This window comes from Protopterus annectens, chromosome 1.part0 (assembly GCF_019279795.1).
Source record: "Protopterus annectens isolate FY-2018-M chromosome 1.part0, PAN1.0, whole genome shotgun sequence".
Taxonomy (NCBI): Eukaryota; Metazoa; Chordata; order Ceratodontiformes; family Protopteridae; genus Protopterus; species Protopterus annectens.
Genome location: NC_056725.1, coordinates 559,332,653 through 559,348,290, shown reverse-complemented (window position 1 = coordinate 559,348,290; position 15,638 = coordinate 559,332,653). Strand labels below are relative to the sequence as shown.

The following is a 15,638-nucleotide window of genomic DNA, read 5'->3' as shown; positions in this document are numbered from 1 at the left end:
CAGGGGTGACAGGTGCAGACCATCTCTGGCAAAGCATCATGGCCTGTCGACCATGTCATCCCAGGCAGACAGATACTGGATCCCCTTAAAATGACACCAGAAGCGTAGCCAATTGTTTAAGTCAGTCATTGGATAGAAATAGCCAAAAACGGCCAATAAAACTACAGTTTCTGAGCTGAAACCACTCCTCCAGTGATAGCCTGTTCCAGAGTTCACCACTCTCACTGATGAAATCACTGATGAACAGAGAAGCTTCCCTCTGTTTTAGAAAAGTCTGAGCAACACAGGAACTTACAAACAGCCCAGAATTCAGCAAACTCTGAAAACCGGGCTTTACTAGATCTAGAAAGGCGGGAAATGAGTAGAGGGATAGGATTTTTTTGTTTGTCTGCTGAGGAAGTGATGTTGGCCCATCTGTCCACATGAGAGCAAGATTTGGGGGTAGGGAAATGGCCCACTAGATGGTCCTTCAGAGTGGCCTTTCCCTAGGCTGCCAGCAGACTCACAGTGGAAGGGTTTTGCATGCCGCACGCAAACCCCATATTCCCTGATGTAGTACAAATCAGCATTGCTATTAAAAGCAGACAATGCACCCAGTCTCCATTTTATGAGCCTAGCCAACTGCTTTGCCCAGAGAATTAGCAGTCTGTCATTGACTGCTCAAGCTCCTCTTCCCCTGTCCATTACTTCATTAGCCTGTGCTGCTAACTGAAAATGGATTGCCTGGGCTGGCATGGCTTCATCGTCAGTGATGAGTGCTCTACCCAGGTTAACAAATTTAAATAAAATAAAAAATCTTCAATTCAGTCAGGGATACACTTACTACTGTGCGAGTCCCAAAAATTGCTAATAAGCTGCCTAAATACCAGTATCCTTACAGAGAACTTCACCATGGTCACATTTTAGTGTTTACTTTCCATTCTTTTAAAGGGAGGCTGCATTTTCATTTCAGAATAAGAAAGCATTCAAGGAGGTTTCTTTATAGAAGGGTGCAAGAGTTACCCTGGCTGAAGGTCTTATACTTATTTCTGCATCTGGAAATTAATGGTTGGTCATATAAAGTCTTGGCCCCCTCCATGCTGCTGTCTTGATTTCAAGATCTCCCAGGAGTATCTGTCTGTGGAATGAGTACATGATTTTTTTCATACAATATATTTACTTCTGTTTTCTCTGCTGATGCCTGTCTTTTTCTTATTTTAAAAGGTTTTAGAACATGCCAGCATCTATTCTGATGGTTCCTTTAGCAAGGAGGTGCTGGTGGTTAACAGTAATAGAAATCTTAACTTGTTGCCTCCAGTAGTCAAAATCTGGTATGCACGTAAAAAGGGTTTTGTGTGGTGAACAGACTCCGAATTTGATGATTGGCAAGCATTTCCTGCAGCCAAAGTCATGCTCATTTCTACTGTTTGGATGAGGTGGATGCCTGTGGTAGTTGCCATACAGTACAGGGAGTCTTTATCCCATGACTCTGAAATGTGCATAAATGTCCTGGAAGCACGAACCACTCTTCTTGGCCTTCAGGATTTGAGAGACTGTTTCCAAGGAATGTGCATCTTTCCAGACTGACAGTACGTTATTGGTTTAATATATAATAATTTTGGCAAGATGCCTTGAAGTTCTGGGGATTGTTTTTTTTGAGGACCCTTTCTCATAGCAGTTCATATGGGGGGTGAAATGACTAGCTAACAAGTTGAGCAGCATCCTCTTGTCCCCTCATGAGTGATCTCAGTTTAAGAGTTCAGATAATTCTTTTCAGGGACTAGAACATCCAGCCTCTTGCTTCCCTTAGAACTTTGATGTGTATCATCTTTTCAAGAAGGATTTACCTTCTAAATTCCCTTGTGCCTTCTTTACCAAGTGGCCTCCTATATGCTTTTTCTCTTATTCTCCTCTCTTTTGAGGTTCCTAGCAAAGACAAAATTTCTCTAGCAAAATTAGATCTGCTAACCCCATTTTGGTCATGGCGACCAAAGTGTTCCATGCTTTAGGACACCTATGGCACCTGTTGCTGTTTTGGATGTTTGATAATCTCTCCTAGCAAAGAGGGTCCATCCTTTCTTGCATATCCTTGGGTAACAGCATGGTTCTTTCAGTTTCTGCAGTCTCAAGATATTCTATTTTAGGAGCAGGACCTGCTGTTTTAGCTCTTAAAATATGTAAGGCCTTGTAAAACATACTGTTTCACATACCACCACTGAGTCTGTCTGTTCCTCTGTGAAACTTCTAGTTTTACAGGGAAAGCTCACTTTTTCCTAATTTTAGTTTTTAGGTTAGAGTATCCTTGCATCCTTATCCTTTTTTTATTAGGGTATCTGTACATTCTAATCCTTTTTTTTCCACCTAAGGTGGCTACTTAACTCAGTTTAAATCTATCACCTCATTTGCCTGAAGTTTTGGCTGCTATTCAGAGAACGTATTTTCATGCTGTGGATTTTCACAGACAGTTACAATATTAATCTAATTAGAAGAAAGGTAAGTAGTTAATTGTTTCTTTTGCTACATATTGGAACAGTAAGAAGGCAGCAAAACAATGCCTTCCTAAGTGGATATTTAGTTATAGCTTTGGTGTTTTTTTTTCCTAAAAAGGTATTCTTGTAGTTTAGGGCATTTTTCTCCTGTATTGCATCCACAGGTGACATTTGTTCTGTGCAACTTGCAGACTTTTGAAAATTTTTAAAAATTGGACCTTATTTCTATCTTAATTTCATGCAATACCCTCACTCTTCTTTATTTCACTTACTCAATTGTCTAAGCTTTCCACTGCAGTAACAGTTGACATCTGTGGTCCACTGCTGTTTCTAAACTAACCTTAGTGAGTAATCTTTTCTTACCACTTCAAGTAACCTTTGCAGCCAGTACATTACCCAGCCTCTGCAACTGTCAACTGTGGAGCCACTTGTTAATTAGTTTTCCTTCACCAGGCTAGTCTCTCTAGGCATCCTGAGGCAGTGTAGCAGCTGTCTCTAATTTACTGACAGTCCATTCTTGTAACATAGACTCCATCTAGTAGAGATGCATTTTTATGCACTAACTGGGGGCAGATCTTGTCGATTTTATCAGCAGATATAAACCCATGCATGAGGAGGTAGTTAAAAAAATACCCCAGTCCTCTAGGATACGTAATAGGACATATCAGCTGTAAATGGCCTTCTACATAAACTACCATTCAAATAGGTATACCAACATCCATATCTATTACCACTAGATTGGCACATGCTGTTACAAGGAATCCTTGAGCTAGAAAGGCAATGCCCTAAAGGCAGATGAAGGCTACAGCTAAAATAGATAACTAGTACATTTCTGGTGGTGTTATCAGTAAGTACATTGTCAGGCATATAGACCGTAGACTCACCAGGCTGGCAGAGGGCAAGGTGACCATCAGTTGTCTCAAGTGCTAGCATCCAGTTCCCAAAGCATCCAAAATATGAGAATGACTTTGTCAATGCTCATGTTGTGGTGAACAATCCCAGATGGCCCATTTTGGAGACGATACATGGAGACATGGTGATGCTTTCACTATAAGTTCTTTAGGAGAAAAATCTGTTGTGTTGAGTGGTATTCTGTCATCACCTAAAGTGATGCGTAAATAAAAATCAACCATCGCTGGTTTCAGCTGTTGGCTAGATAAATGGTATAATTGTAGGGTGATTCAATTTGGAACTGCCTGGCAGAACATGGTAAACAGACCTTCCTGCTTCACAAAGGATAGGCCACAACTGTTCTTCGAGGGGTTTCGCATATTGGCAAACATTTTTTCCACCCCAGTAGTGCCTTTTTTAGGCAAGTGAAATTAGAAAACATTCTACCTAACATATTAGTCTTCCATGCATCAGGATGTACTCAGCATAAAAAAATGTATGACTTAAAGATGTAAAAACTTTACTTACAAAACATATACACATTTCTGTCGCTACTGAAACCTGGATCTGGTATATGGAAAGAATTCCTATTTTCAGATTTACCACTTATCACTTGTTCAGGACCACTAGCAGGGGGAGGAATATATCCATATTTATTAGAGATTGTATATCCATACATCTCATTCAACATTACCTTGACCTTGATTTCAGACAAGTCCATTTTTCAGCAAAACATTTTCTTCATCAGTAATTACAAGTCTTCCTTCCCCACATCCTTGGAGGAACATATTGAACACCTGAGCATGTTCCCCCAGCTGGAAGTTAAACAAAATACCTTTTTGTTTGTAGACTGTAATTACTCCGACATAGAGATCTACCTGTACATTCAGTAATTGTTACATCAAGACTTTTTTTCAAAATGAGCAGTTCCAGATCCCTGCAGCAAAGAGGCCTATACTCACCCTGACCTCTGTACAAATCCACAAGAATTACTTTTCTAGTAAAATCAGGCCATTTAGCTACAACATATAGTGATTTTAGTATCATACTTAAGAAAAAAAGTTCTGGTTAGTTACTGGACATATATTGAGAATTTGAGTGACATGTTTGTGCAAAAGTTGGGGTGTCCCTGTGATGTCATATAGAAGAAGAAATGTAAAAGATTTTTTGAAGTCAAAAATATTTCCAGTACAAAGTATACAAAGTTTAAAGAGTCTAGGTACAAGTGCTTGCGGTAAATGTAAAGCATGCAGCTTTATTCTTCAACGTTTCAGACATATCAATGGGCATATTTTTGAAGTGAAGGATAGTTTTTGTTGTTGTTCTGAGGGCAGTAATTACAAGTCTTCCTCCCCCACTCAACGCCAGAAGTCTAAACCTCAAGATGCACGCACTCGAAACTCTCCTTAGCATGGAGAACATTCGATATCTGTGCAGTAACAGAAACCTGGTTCAGGGCTCCCGAGAGCACCCCAGCACTACTAGGTTATACCTCATACCATGCTTTTCGGCCCCAAAACTTGGACCGAACCACAAAAGGAGGGGGAGTATCGATATTCATCAAAGATACCCACACCTCCAGGTTGGTGGCAAAGCACGAAGCATCAGAGACTATCCATGTGCAACTAACAGTGGGTAAAACTGCCTTCCAGTTTATAGCCTGCTACAGACCACCCTCCCAAACCCAGGAACCCCACTCAGCCTTTCTGAGAACACTGGAAAATATGAAGGTCTCTCCAAACACCATTATATTGGGCGACTTCAACTACCCAAACATAGACTGGGAGCATTACTCTAGCTCCAACACCCTAGCCCAAAGGTTCCTAGAATTTATAAACTCAAATGCTATGGAACAACTTGTTACCACTCCCACAAGAGGGAAAACATACTGGACCTGATCATCACCAACATGGGGACTCTATGCTCCAGACCAGAAGTGTATCCCTCGCTGGTAAGATCAGACCATAAACTAATCTCACTGGATATTCACATCCCGACCCCACCCCCTGCCCAGAAAACCACAGTGAAAAACTTCTCTAAAGCAAATTTCACACTTCTCAAAACCGAGGTGGAATCCTTCAAAGCCCCCGGGCCTGTGGAAAATATGGCCCAGACCGCAGAATCCTTTATAAATGCATTCTATGAACACCTTCAGGAATGCATGGATCATGCGATCCCAAATAAAACCAAGACCCAATCCTCCAAAGGCAGACGTCCTGTCTGGTGGACCCCAGCCATAAACAAACTATACAATAGAAGGAGGAAGCTACTAAATGATAGAGCAAAATCCCAAAAAGGGAAGGCATCACTGATCAGTATTAGCAAAAAACTACGGGCACTCATAAAATTGTCTAAGGCCAGCTTCGAGAGAAAAATTGCACAGGACACTAAGGATAATCACAAGGCTTTCTTTAGTTATGTTGGGAACCTGGGTGGTAATTCCCAGATATGCTCAGAATTAGTCCAAAATGACAAAAAATACACCGAACCCACAGACATTGCCAACATCCTAGCTGACAGGTTCAGTGCAAACTTCTCCCCCCCTCCCCACCAAAAGGGCAAATATCTATCCCAGCAGAGTGCTGCCCCCCTGACATCTCAGATGTTCAGGTAAGAGCCGCCCTCTCCAAAGCAAAAAACACAGCATCAATGGGACCAGACGGTGTCCCGGGCTGCGTCCTACATGAACTCCAAGAAGAGCTAAACCCAAACATAAAACTACTGCTCAATCTCAGCCTTACAACAGGATATGTGCCCAAAGAGTGGCGTACAGCAACAGTGGTCCCTCTCCATAAAGGTGGTGCCTCAACGGATCCTGGAAACTATCGCCCCATAAGCCTGACTAGCTTGGTCTGCAAAGCTATGGAAAGGATCGTCATGGACCTCATAAATAAAGATATTGGGGACCTACAGACACTGGATCCTACCCAGTTCGGCTTTGTTAAGGGCAGATCCTGCCTCTTAGACCTGGTTGATTTCTTTGAAACAGTCACCAAGGCCATTGACGAGGGGAAGGTGGTCCACACAGCCTACCTGGACCTCGCAAAGCCTTCGATACAATACCCCACTCGGGCATTATAGATAAGCTCACCAGCTTAAATATAAACCCCTATGTCACTAGATGGATTGCAAACTGGCTCAAGGACAGAACCCACATGGTTAGAATTGCTGGAGCCATGTCAGACTCCAAACCAGTTACAAGTGGTGTCCCACAAGGCTCAGTCCTGGGACCTCTCTTGTTCGGTATATATTTCTCGGAGGTACAGGCCAACACGGAAAGACTGTGGCTGACCAAGTTCGCAGATGACTGCAAACTGGGCACCATAATCAACTCTCCAGCCGACACAAGCATCCTCCAAAAGGGCCTCATAGAAACAGACAACTGGTGCCAGAGCCATATCCTCAAGCTAAATGCCAAAAAGTGTATAGTCATCCCCTTTGGCAAAAACAAAGTGCCCACAAATTACCACATAGATGGTAATCCATTAAGTACAGAAGAAGTAATTAGGGACCTGGGGACCCAAGTTGATAGCAATCTCTCATTTGACAACCACGTGGCCAAAGTGGTTAGAAAAACATTTTATGTAGCCCACCTAATCATGAAGGGATTCACATCTAGATCAGGGGAGGTCATCGTGCCTCTTTACTCATCCCTCATCAGGCCCATAATTGAGTACAATGCCCCTTTTGGGATGTACCTTACCAGACACCTGCAGCAACTGGAAAGACCCCAAAAGTACCTCACCAAGAGGATCAAAGGGCTGAAACAGATGCCATATGCTGCCCGGTTAAAGAAACTCCAGCTCTACTCAGTGGCATACCGCCTGTTCAGAGGCGATCTGTGCCTGACGTATAAAGCCATGTCCAACCTGGAATTAATGGACATGCTGCACCTCAGAAAATCCAAATCCCATCGAGCTACGCTCGAGAGACTTGAACCTCAGCACTGAAATAAACAGGACATGCTGGAGGGACAGATTCATAACCCAGAGGCTCCCTTCACTCTGGAATAAAATACCAGTCCAGGTTAGGCAGAGTCCCTCATTGACTCTCTTCAAGAGGAATCTTGATGAGTGGATGGGAGATCGTAGGTTTACCCTGGGTATCACTTCTGTGTCACTGTTAGACAGAGGCACAGTATACTAACCTCGAAAAAGGGCATAGCAAAATAAATTTAAAATGGGTGGCGAAAGCCAAACACATTCTGGCTAGGCTTATAAATGCCCTAGGGCAGATAGCCTAGTATGAACCTATGAACCATTGTTTATGCCCTCATGTCCATGTAAAAAATATATAGGTGAAACTAAGATCATTCAAGATTAGATTGTTAGAACATATTAGGGATATAGCTAAAAACAAGAAAGAAAGTGCTATATATATATATGCAGGTAACAGTGATGGCCTTAAAGACACTGTTTTAGAACAAATTAAAATGTATAATGATGAAACTGATCTTAAAAACAAACTATTAACAAAATAATCAATTTATATTTTAAAAATTGATACTGTGTCACCCAAAGGGTTGAATAATGAACTTAATTGGAGATGTTTTATTTAATTTTATGAATGAATTGAATTGTGATGTAATTAGAGTAAATTGTTTAATTATTTGATTGGTGTATGTATTTAGGCAGGTTGTGATTTGAAAATGTTATACTTCTTGAAGGCTTGTAAGAGCCGAGAAGTCAGAGCATTTTATTAAAGAAACTTTTTACTGTTGGTAAACTAGCTGGTGGTATTATTCGTGTTTTGGATTTCTCATTGTGTGGTGCTGCCATTTAGCTGTCATTGTCTCCCTCAAAACCAAGCTCCTTAGTCCCAGTAATCCATCTACATTCTGGGAATTCAGCAAGCCAACCTGATTTTAACAACTTAAAAAAAAAAGTAATAGGTCCATTTGCCCCAAATTCTGTTCACAGGATATGGACCTGCAGAATGAAGAAATGCTATGGGTATCCCCTCCCCCAATCATGCTTACACAAGTAACTGTGGGCCCTCAGAGTCTCACTAAACTTCTGTAAAGACGGAATATACCATTGCAGAAATGAGCAGTAACAGTGTACGTGATTGACTTCACACTGACTCTTGATTCTTTGCAGCTCGGTTTTGCCAAAGATAGATCATACCTTTTAGCCTTGTAGATTCTTCAAAAAAGCCACCAAAGCACTAGATTAAGGACTTGTTGCTTATTTTGACTTGGTGAAAGCATTTGATACCATTCTGCACTCCTGCATCATTAACAAGCTAACCCAGCCAAGCATAAACCCTTTTGTAGGCTAACTGGCCATCAAACAGAGCACACTTGATTAGAATAATGGTACCCTGTCCAAAAATCGAAATGTAACTAGGTGCATCTCTCAAGATTATGTTCTGTGTTCTGTCCTCTTTGCAATCTTTTTCTCTAAAATATGATTCCAAGCTATCCTAATTCTCATCTATCTGCATTTATCCCTTCATAGAATAAAGTGCTGCATTTGATACATATAATTCTACAAACTCTCCCAACTAGACAGACTTGAGTGTTTTATAACGAAAAGAATCCAGTGCTTAAAGGACCATCCTTATTCCCATTTTGAGGTAAGGATGGGAACTTGATAATACAGAGTGTGCGTTTTTGGATGTTGCTGTGCACAGACAAACACCTTCCATCACTTCACCTCACCAGGTGTATTTTTGGTTGCTTGGAGCAAGCCCCTACTCTCCGGCAGGTGATGCTGTTGCAGCCATGAGCCCCACTCTCTAACTGAAGAAAGAAAGCTAGCCACTAACCACTGTTTTTATGACTGCACATTTTTCTCTCTCTCTCTACTGAACACTCCTGTTCTGTGTCCTGTAATTTTACATAGAATACCAGAATTGCATTTTGGTGCTTTGCTACTGCACCAACAGGCTGAGCATGGAACAGGAGGTTTTATCCAGTAGGGTAATGTAAACTTGTCTTTTGGCTTTTCCCGGTTAGGGGTCGCCACAGCGTAACTCTGATCCGCTAATGATTGGCAGTATTTTTTTACGTGCTGGCTTGCCAGGCCTAACGCACAACCTTCAACGAAGGAACGCCCATTCACATGTCGACACACAGAAGATGCTCTAAATGAGAATCGAACGTGCAACGTCTAACTGTGAGGCGACAACGCTACCGCAGTACCACCAGTAGGGTGATGTGATTTACGATTATTTGAGGGGTATTAATGTAGTAGATGGCATAATAGGGTAGTAATTGGCACTGCCACACAGCAAGAGGCTGCCCAGTTTTGGTCATAGCTGGGTTGCTTTCTGTTCAGAGTCTGCATGCCTTCTCCATATTTGCATGAGTTTTCTCCATGTAGATTTGGTTCCAGCCCACATCAGTTGTACAGAAATTGGACTGTAGAGTCCAGTGTCAGTGAGTGAAGAGAGAGAGCAATTTTTACTTTTCTAGATAAGTAAGCTTGGATGGTAGTTTCTGTTCATGGGACTACTGTAGGAGCCCAACGTGACTTGGCAGCATTAGCTATATGGATTAATGTAGCACCACAAATACATCTTCTTTAACTTAAGCCCTTTTAATTAAGGAGGCTGTTAAACTGCTACTGTGCATTGTAGGGGGACAGATAAAAATGTGGATTTAACAGATGTTTTATAGTTACAGTTTATCATTTGGATGTGGATAACAAACATTAGATACTGAGGAGGAAAGGGAAAAGAGTGCAACTAACAACTCCTGATGGTTTGCACCACCATAATACTGGAAGTTAAGTCCATTGGTTTAATGTTAATATACAATTCACTGAACTGCAGGTACCTTTAAGAAGATGTGATCGAATTAGGAACCTCTACTCAGTCAGGGTTTCCAACAGCTGTTTACGTATTTTCTGTGAAAAGGTAAAAAAAAATCATGTCAAAGCATCTGAATTTGATAAACAGCTTTACTTAATAAAGTCTGATTTTTTTTTTCCAGTTATGAAATTAAAATGTTAGAACCATCTTGAAAGTACTGCAGTCACTCATTAGTATAAGTGAAGAATCTGAGAGCTTTGCTATACAATACTGTGTAGAACTATTTAACCATTTTTCCTTATGATTTTGAAGGTCATGAATAAAATGAGTAATGGTGCCTGCTCAGCTAGCAAAGTTCCCCAGTTACCAACGCGATGTTGCAGATGTGCGCAGAGTGGGGGTGTTTCACAGTTCAGAGTATAGATGCATTTTGATGCATGTCTCAACAGAGTCAGCTGAAATTGTTTGAATCTCTTGCAAAAGAATGAATTAAATGAGCAACTCTGTTGCAGGCAGTTTTGATGTAGGTAAGTGTTCCTGTGTGTGTGTGTGTAGTGTCTATTTTTTTTTTTTTTCATGTAGAGTGGTTTGCTCTTCAGACTCTGTCCTGTCCCGTATTGACCTGTTTGTCTATGGGCTTCCTTCTGTGCTCTCATCGAATTAGACATTGTACCCCCTTGTGTAATGTCTCAAACTTTCTAATGAGAATACCAATAGGCGCCATTGTGTAGCAATTATGTGTTGTAGTATGACAGTACTGATCTTTCCACACATTTTTATGCAGACTTAAGAGTTTTACAATAACATCAAAAAGGAGTAAATGAGATGGAAATCAGAATGTTTCTTTCAGCATTCCTATATTTTTATGTTTAAAACATGGTACATTAGACATTCATGAATGTTGCTGTTTCTGACTATGGCTACACAGTCTGACAGTACATATTTTTGACAAAAACAGATCAAATAACTTCAGCAATTCGCTTGTTTGAGTAAGTGAACATTTTCTTGCATCAGACTTTAAAGAATGTGAACTTTCCACTGTGAGACTGGCTCACAGCTGATTTTAAAGAGGCTGCAAAAGTATACATTACAACTTTTAAGGAGTTTTTGGATGTGTGTCACTGTAAAAAGGAAGTGTGAGACACTATTGTGATATGCAGTTGTCATGCCTTATGAAGCATAAGTATAGTATGACTTCAGCCTGTAAAGATGCTGGTTTATTTGACTGACACAGGTGCAAATACCTTCTATTAGTCCTATATATTATGACAGCTGTTTCACTGAAATGCTGTCTTTCAAAAAAAGTTGTGCTAGCCTGGAGTTAGTGTATTTAAGGAGGGTTTGTAAAGATGGCAAAGTCACGATTTCTTTTCAAAAAGCCCTTGGCTGTCCTACATTCTAGGAAACAATGTAGATGAAAAATGGCTCTGGACAAAGTGACCAAACCCTTTGTACCTTGCTGCAAGTAGATAGGAACAGCCAGGAAGCTTTACAGTCTAGAGCAGTTCATGCAGAAGTAACTTCGTGTCACATTTTATGTTACGCTGTCCTACTATATGGCACCTGTAGATGGCAGTCACTCTTTCCCCTGCCACCATCCCACTGAAAAACAGCTAAGCTAATATATTTATTAACCAGGTAGTCAGCAGTAGTTAATTTTGTGGTTGTGAATGTGATTGTTTTTTTTTTCAGTCTGTGTCAAAAGCTTATGACCCTAGATGATGATGGGACAGTGATTAAGTAGAAAAAAATTAAAGGTTTGTCTTGACTTTCTTTCTCATCACCACCATATTCTGATGAAAGAGCAAACAATACCAAAAAATCAGGCTCCGATGGTCAATAAAGAAACAAGAACTTCCACAGAATTAGCGTACCACACTTTATTGAACACTTTCGTCAAACGACTTAATCAGAAATGCATTAAAACACTTAATGTATTTCTGATGGTCTTCTGATGAAAGCGTTCAGTAAAGTGTGGTACACTAATTCTGTGGAAGTTTCCTTTTTCTTGTGCCTTTATTGACCATCAGAGCTTGATTTTTTTCGTTACCATATTCTGATTTCTATTCTGATTTCATGCCTGATGTACTGCCACTGCTGCTTCTACTATCAGTCCCCTTCTGCCTTCCCTTTACTTCTGAACAAGACCCAGAATATGGCAGTCACTTCCTCTTCACCACCATAGAAAAGTTCATTTCCTTTTGGGAGACAACCATGATTTTTTTTTGTTTTTGTTTTTTCTCATCCAGTCCACACTTAGCAGTGACCCAGTGCATACCAGCATGTATAGTCACTTGAGTTAAACTACGTCTTGAGATCCTGGCCATAAAAAATATGAACAGAAGGGCAGACCCTTGATGGAATCTTGTAGCCACATGCAGTCTTAATGCTTTGATTATTCTGACGTAATGACAAGAATGCAGACTCATTTGTTTCCTGCAAAAGTAAAACGTAACATTTGGGTGTATCCAAACATTACTGGCTGAATATCAACTAAATAAAAATAAACAGCCCCCAAACTTAGTGGAAATTAGCCGGGCAAAACTTTTATTAAGTTAAGCACTTTCATCTTTTTCAGGTTCAGGGACTTCATTAGAACACTACAAAATAAAACATAATTTATATAACCTTTGTTAGATCACATAACTATGTATAATTGCTGATAATGATAAATTTGAAACAATGAAACAATAAAACAGAAAAAATAAAATGCAGTACTATCTTATAATACTGCAAGTTTGTACTTATCTCAGCTTGTAATAAAGTTGATGTAGGATGTAAAAGCTAACCAAAACAGCTCAAGTATGCAACTATTCAGCAGAAATAAAACGTTTTACGGTTCCAGTAAAGATGGTGAGTTCCTTCTGTGTCACTTTGTGACTCATATTGGGTATTGTTACTGCAGAAAATGCAGAGAGACATATGCTGGTAAGGGCCAGTAGCATTACACTCTCTTTTTGTTTTCCCTAATGACATCATTAATGAGGTTACTGTCATCATCAACCCTGATTTTCTCATTTTTATATGGGTTTGGATGTTGCATCAACATTAGTCAATGTGGCCAAATTGGCTAGCTCTGTTGCAAAATGTATTCAGTAAATCCAAAAATGTCAGCTAGAAATACAATTCCAGTTATGTTTAAAAAGCAAGACCTTTATTAGTTCTTGGAAAGGCAGGATAATCATTCAATCAAGTCTCTTCTTTATTCTTAAAGGAACTGGACGAGCAAATAGGGTTAAACCCTTTACAAATAGTTCAGTTTGTGCTCTACCCTAATAAAATGCAGACCGCTACATGTTTTCTTTTGTAAAGTATAGTTGAAACGTACGTGGTAACCAGGATTCACAATACAGTAAAACTACAATGTAAATTGAAGCAGGTTATGAACAGAACTGGAGGGAGAAGGGTTTTTGAGATTACTGATTGATAGTTTGGCAGCAATGCACAATGAAATCTATGCTAAAGTTACTTTCTCTAAAGAAGGGTATCTGAGAGCTGAGTTCTGGATAAACAAGGGGGTAAGATGTGGCTGTGTCTTTGGCCCTTGATTGTTCTTTGTTTATATTAATTGAATTGTTTCACAGTAAAAGGGACTACTATACCTAAAGTTGGAAGGGCCCTGTGTCATTTTATAGGGTTTGCAGATTATCTTCTATTATGGCTAATACACAAGACGCACTGAGGTAGCAAATAGCTTGCTTCGAACATGTTATGCTCAAAAAAGCTCAGTAAAACAGTTACAGCTTAAAGCTGATGATTTGTAACACGAAGAAGAATGTTGAGCTGGCATTACAAAGATTGGAACTATTGCAAAGTCATTCCTATTTGGGCTTGGCATTTCTTGAGAACACAAGCTGGTGTAAGCCTACAGATTTTTGAAGTCAAAAACAGAGAAAACATACAGCGCCCTGTGAACAACAAATAAGTTTAGAAGGGATGATTTTTAAACCACTGATCCATTCTGTTCATGCCAAAATTATTTATTAGTTCTCAGAAGATGATCATACTTCATGTCTGGTAAAGCTTTTGGGTGTCAAAACTAAAGCGGAAGAATTATGGTGTGAAAAAAACTTTTATATTCTTCATCTGTGTAAAATGGGTACCTCATGTAAGCACACACACAAACAGTTTAGAATATGTGGATAAACATCTTAAAAAGATTTGTTTAAATAATCTTTTTATTCTTTACTTGAAGAAAATGATAGTTAAGATTTTGAGGAATAAAAAACATACCTGCTATTTCAAAAATATCTGAGCCATAACAGCACTACTTCCTATGTGTTACAGGAGACAGATCACTGATTTACTGTTTTGAATCTTGCATCTGTATTTCATAAAAAAATGATAATCTTTGGAGAAGTTGAATAAAGAAAGATACGTCTAAAAAAATACTTGTGTGAGATAAATGAAGAAAGTATGTATGTAATAAGTAGATATCCCCTTTGTAGTGATTTGAGAGTACATTTAGTTTTTGTATGGAAGAATTTGAGCACTTGTTTCTGTGATGACATAGAAGGTGTAAACGTATTTTCATTAAGCAAAAAATACGTAGCAAAATTTTTTGCGTGCACTTCACTGAAGATGCAGATACACAAAACAGACAGGAGGCACACACAATTACTGAAAAATATGCAAGAGGTGTATTCTATTTTTTTTTCTGAAAAGTTGTTTTTACTAATACAATGTTAATGTTTTAAAGGATCACAACAACTGTTTTATTGTGCTGACTTCATTAAAAACTGAAATTGGTTTTGTACAAAGTATGTGTTAAGTAAAAAAAAAGGCACTATAGTTTCTAATGTGGCAGTAGTAAAAGCAGCAGAATGTTCATGTCTGTAAATTTCTGTGCTGTACTGCATAACATTTTAATGGTTTTCTTGAGCAGTGGGACCACATCTTGTACAATTTAAAGGAAAGCGTACACACAGTGCATTAGAGAAAAATGAATAGGCTGTGAATGGTACTGTATTGTGAAGTGCAGCTGCTTAGTATCTTCGTTTGTATGTCTTCTTTTTTGTGTTTTCTCAGCATGACTGGAGCAAAGATTGCAGAATGGCTGCCCGACCTTACCTGCAGAACTTTTCTGCATTCCCTGAACTAAATGTTCTCCAACAGGTACAGAACTGTCATCATGGTAATTATTTTACCATGGTTTTGCACTGTAGGGATGCATGGCTAATGAACTACGCCTGTCTATTGGGATGACATGGAATCCAACTTAGCTAAAGACTTTATTCATGAAATAGTGGAACCTACATGACAGTTTGATGTATTCCAGTGATCCGGCTGTGTGCTCAATGAAAGGTTAATATACTGAAAGCCATGGAAATGAAGGAGACCTTATGGTGCACTTTGATGTAAAGTATTTGTCAGCACTTCGTATTTCTTTTCCATGGCTATGTTGTGCTACATCACCAGGACATGTTGCACAGTATTTATTTGAATGGAGTTCCAGAATATTTCCAAAAAGCTTTTGAGTCTCAAATATTGTCAGGTGTTGGTAATGATTTCTGTTGAGAGTTT

The 15,638-nt window shown here is 39.5% G+C and overlaps 1 protein-coding gene across 3 annotated transcripts in view; it reads left to right on the top strand.

Moving 5' to 3' along the window:
• Nucleotides 1-15,638, top strand: part of USH2A (usherin) — a 625,599-nt gene that overhangs the window by 20,532 nt on the left and 589,429 nt on the right. For all 3 annotated transcript variants that reach the window (XM_044061333.1, XM_044061354.1, XM_044061343.1), the window contains exon 2: nt 10,428-10,642. In XM_044061333.1, coding sequence (XP_043917268.1) covers nt 10,609-10,642 — 34 coding nt within the window. In that variant the 5' untranslated portion in view covers nt 10,428-10,608. The remainder of the gene's footprint in view (nt 1-10,427; nt 10,643-15,638) is intronic.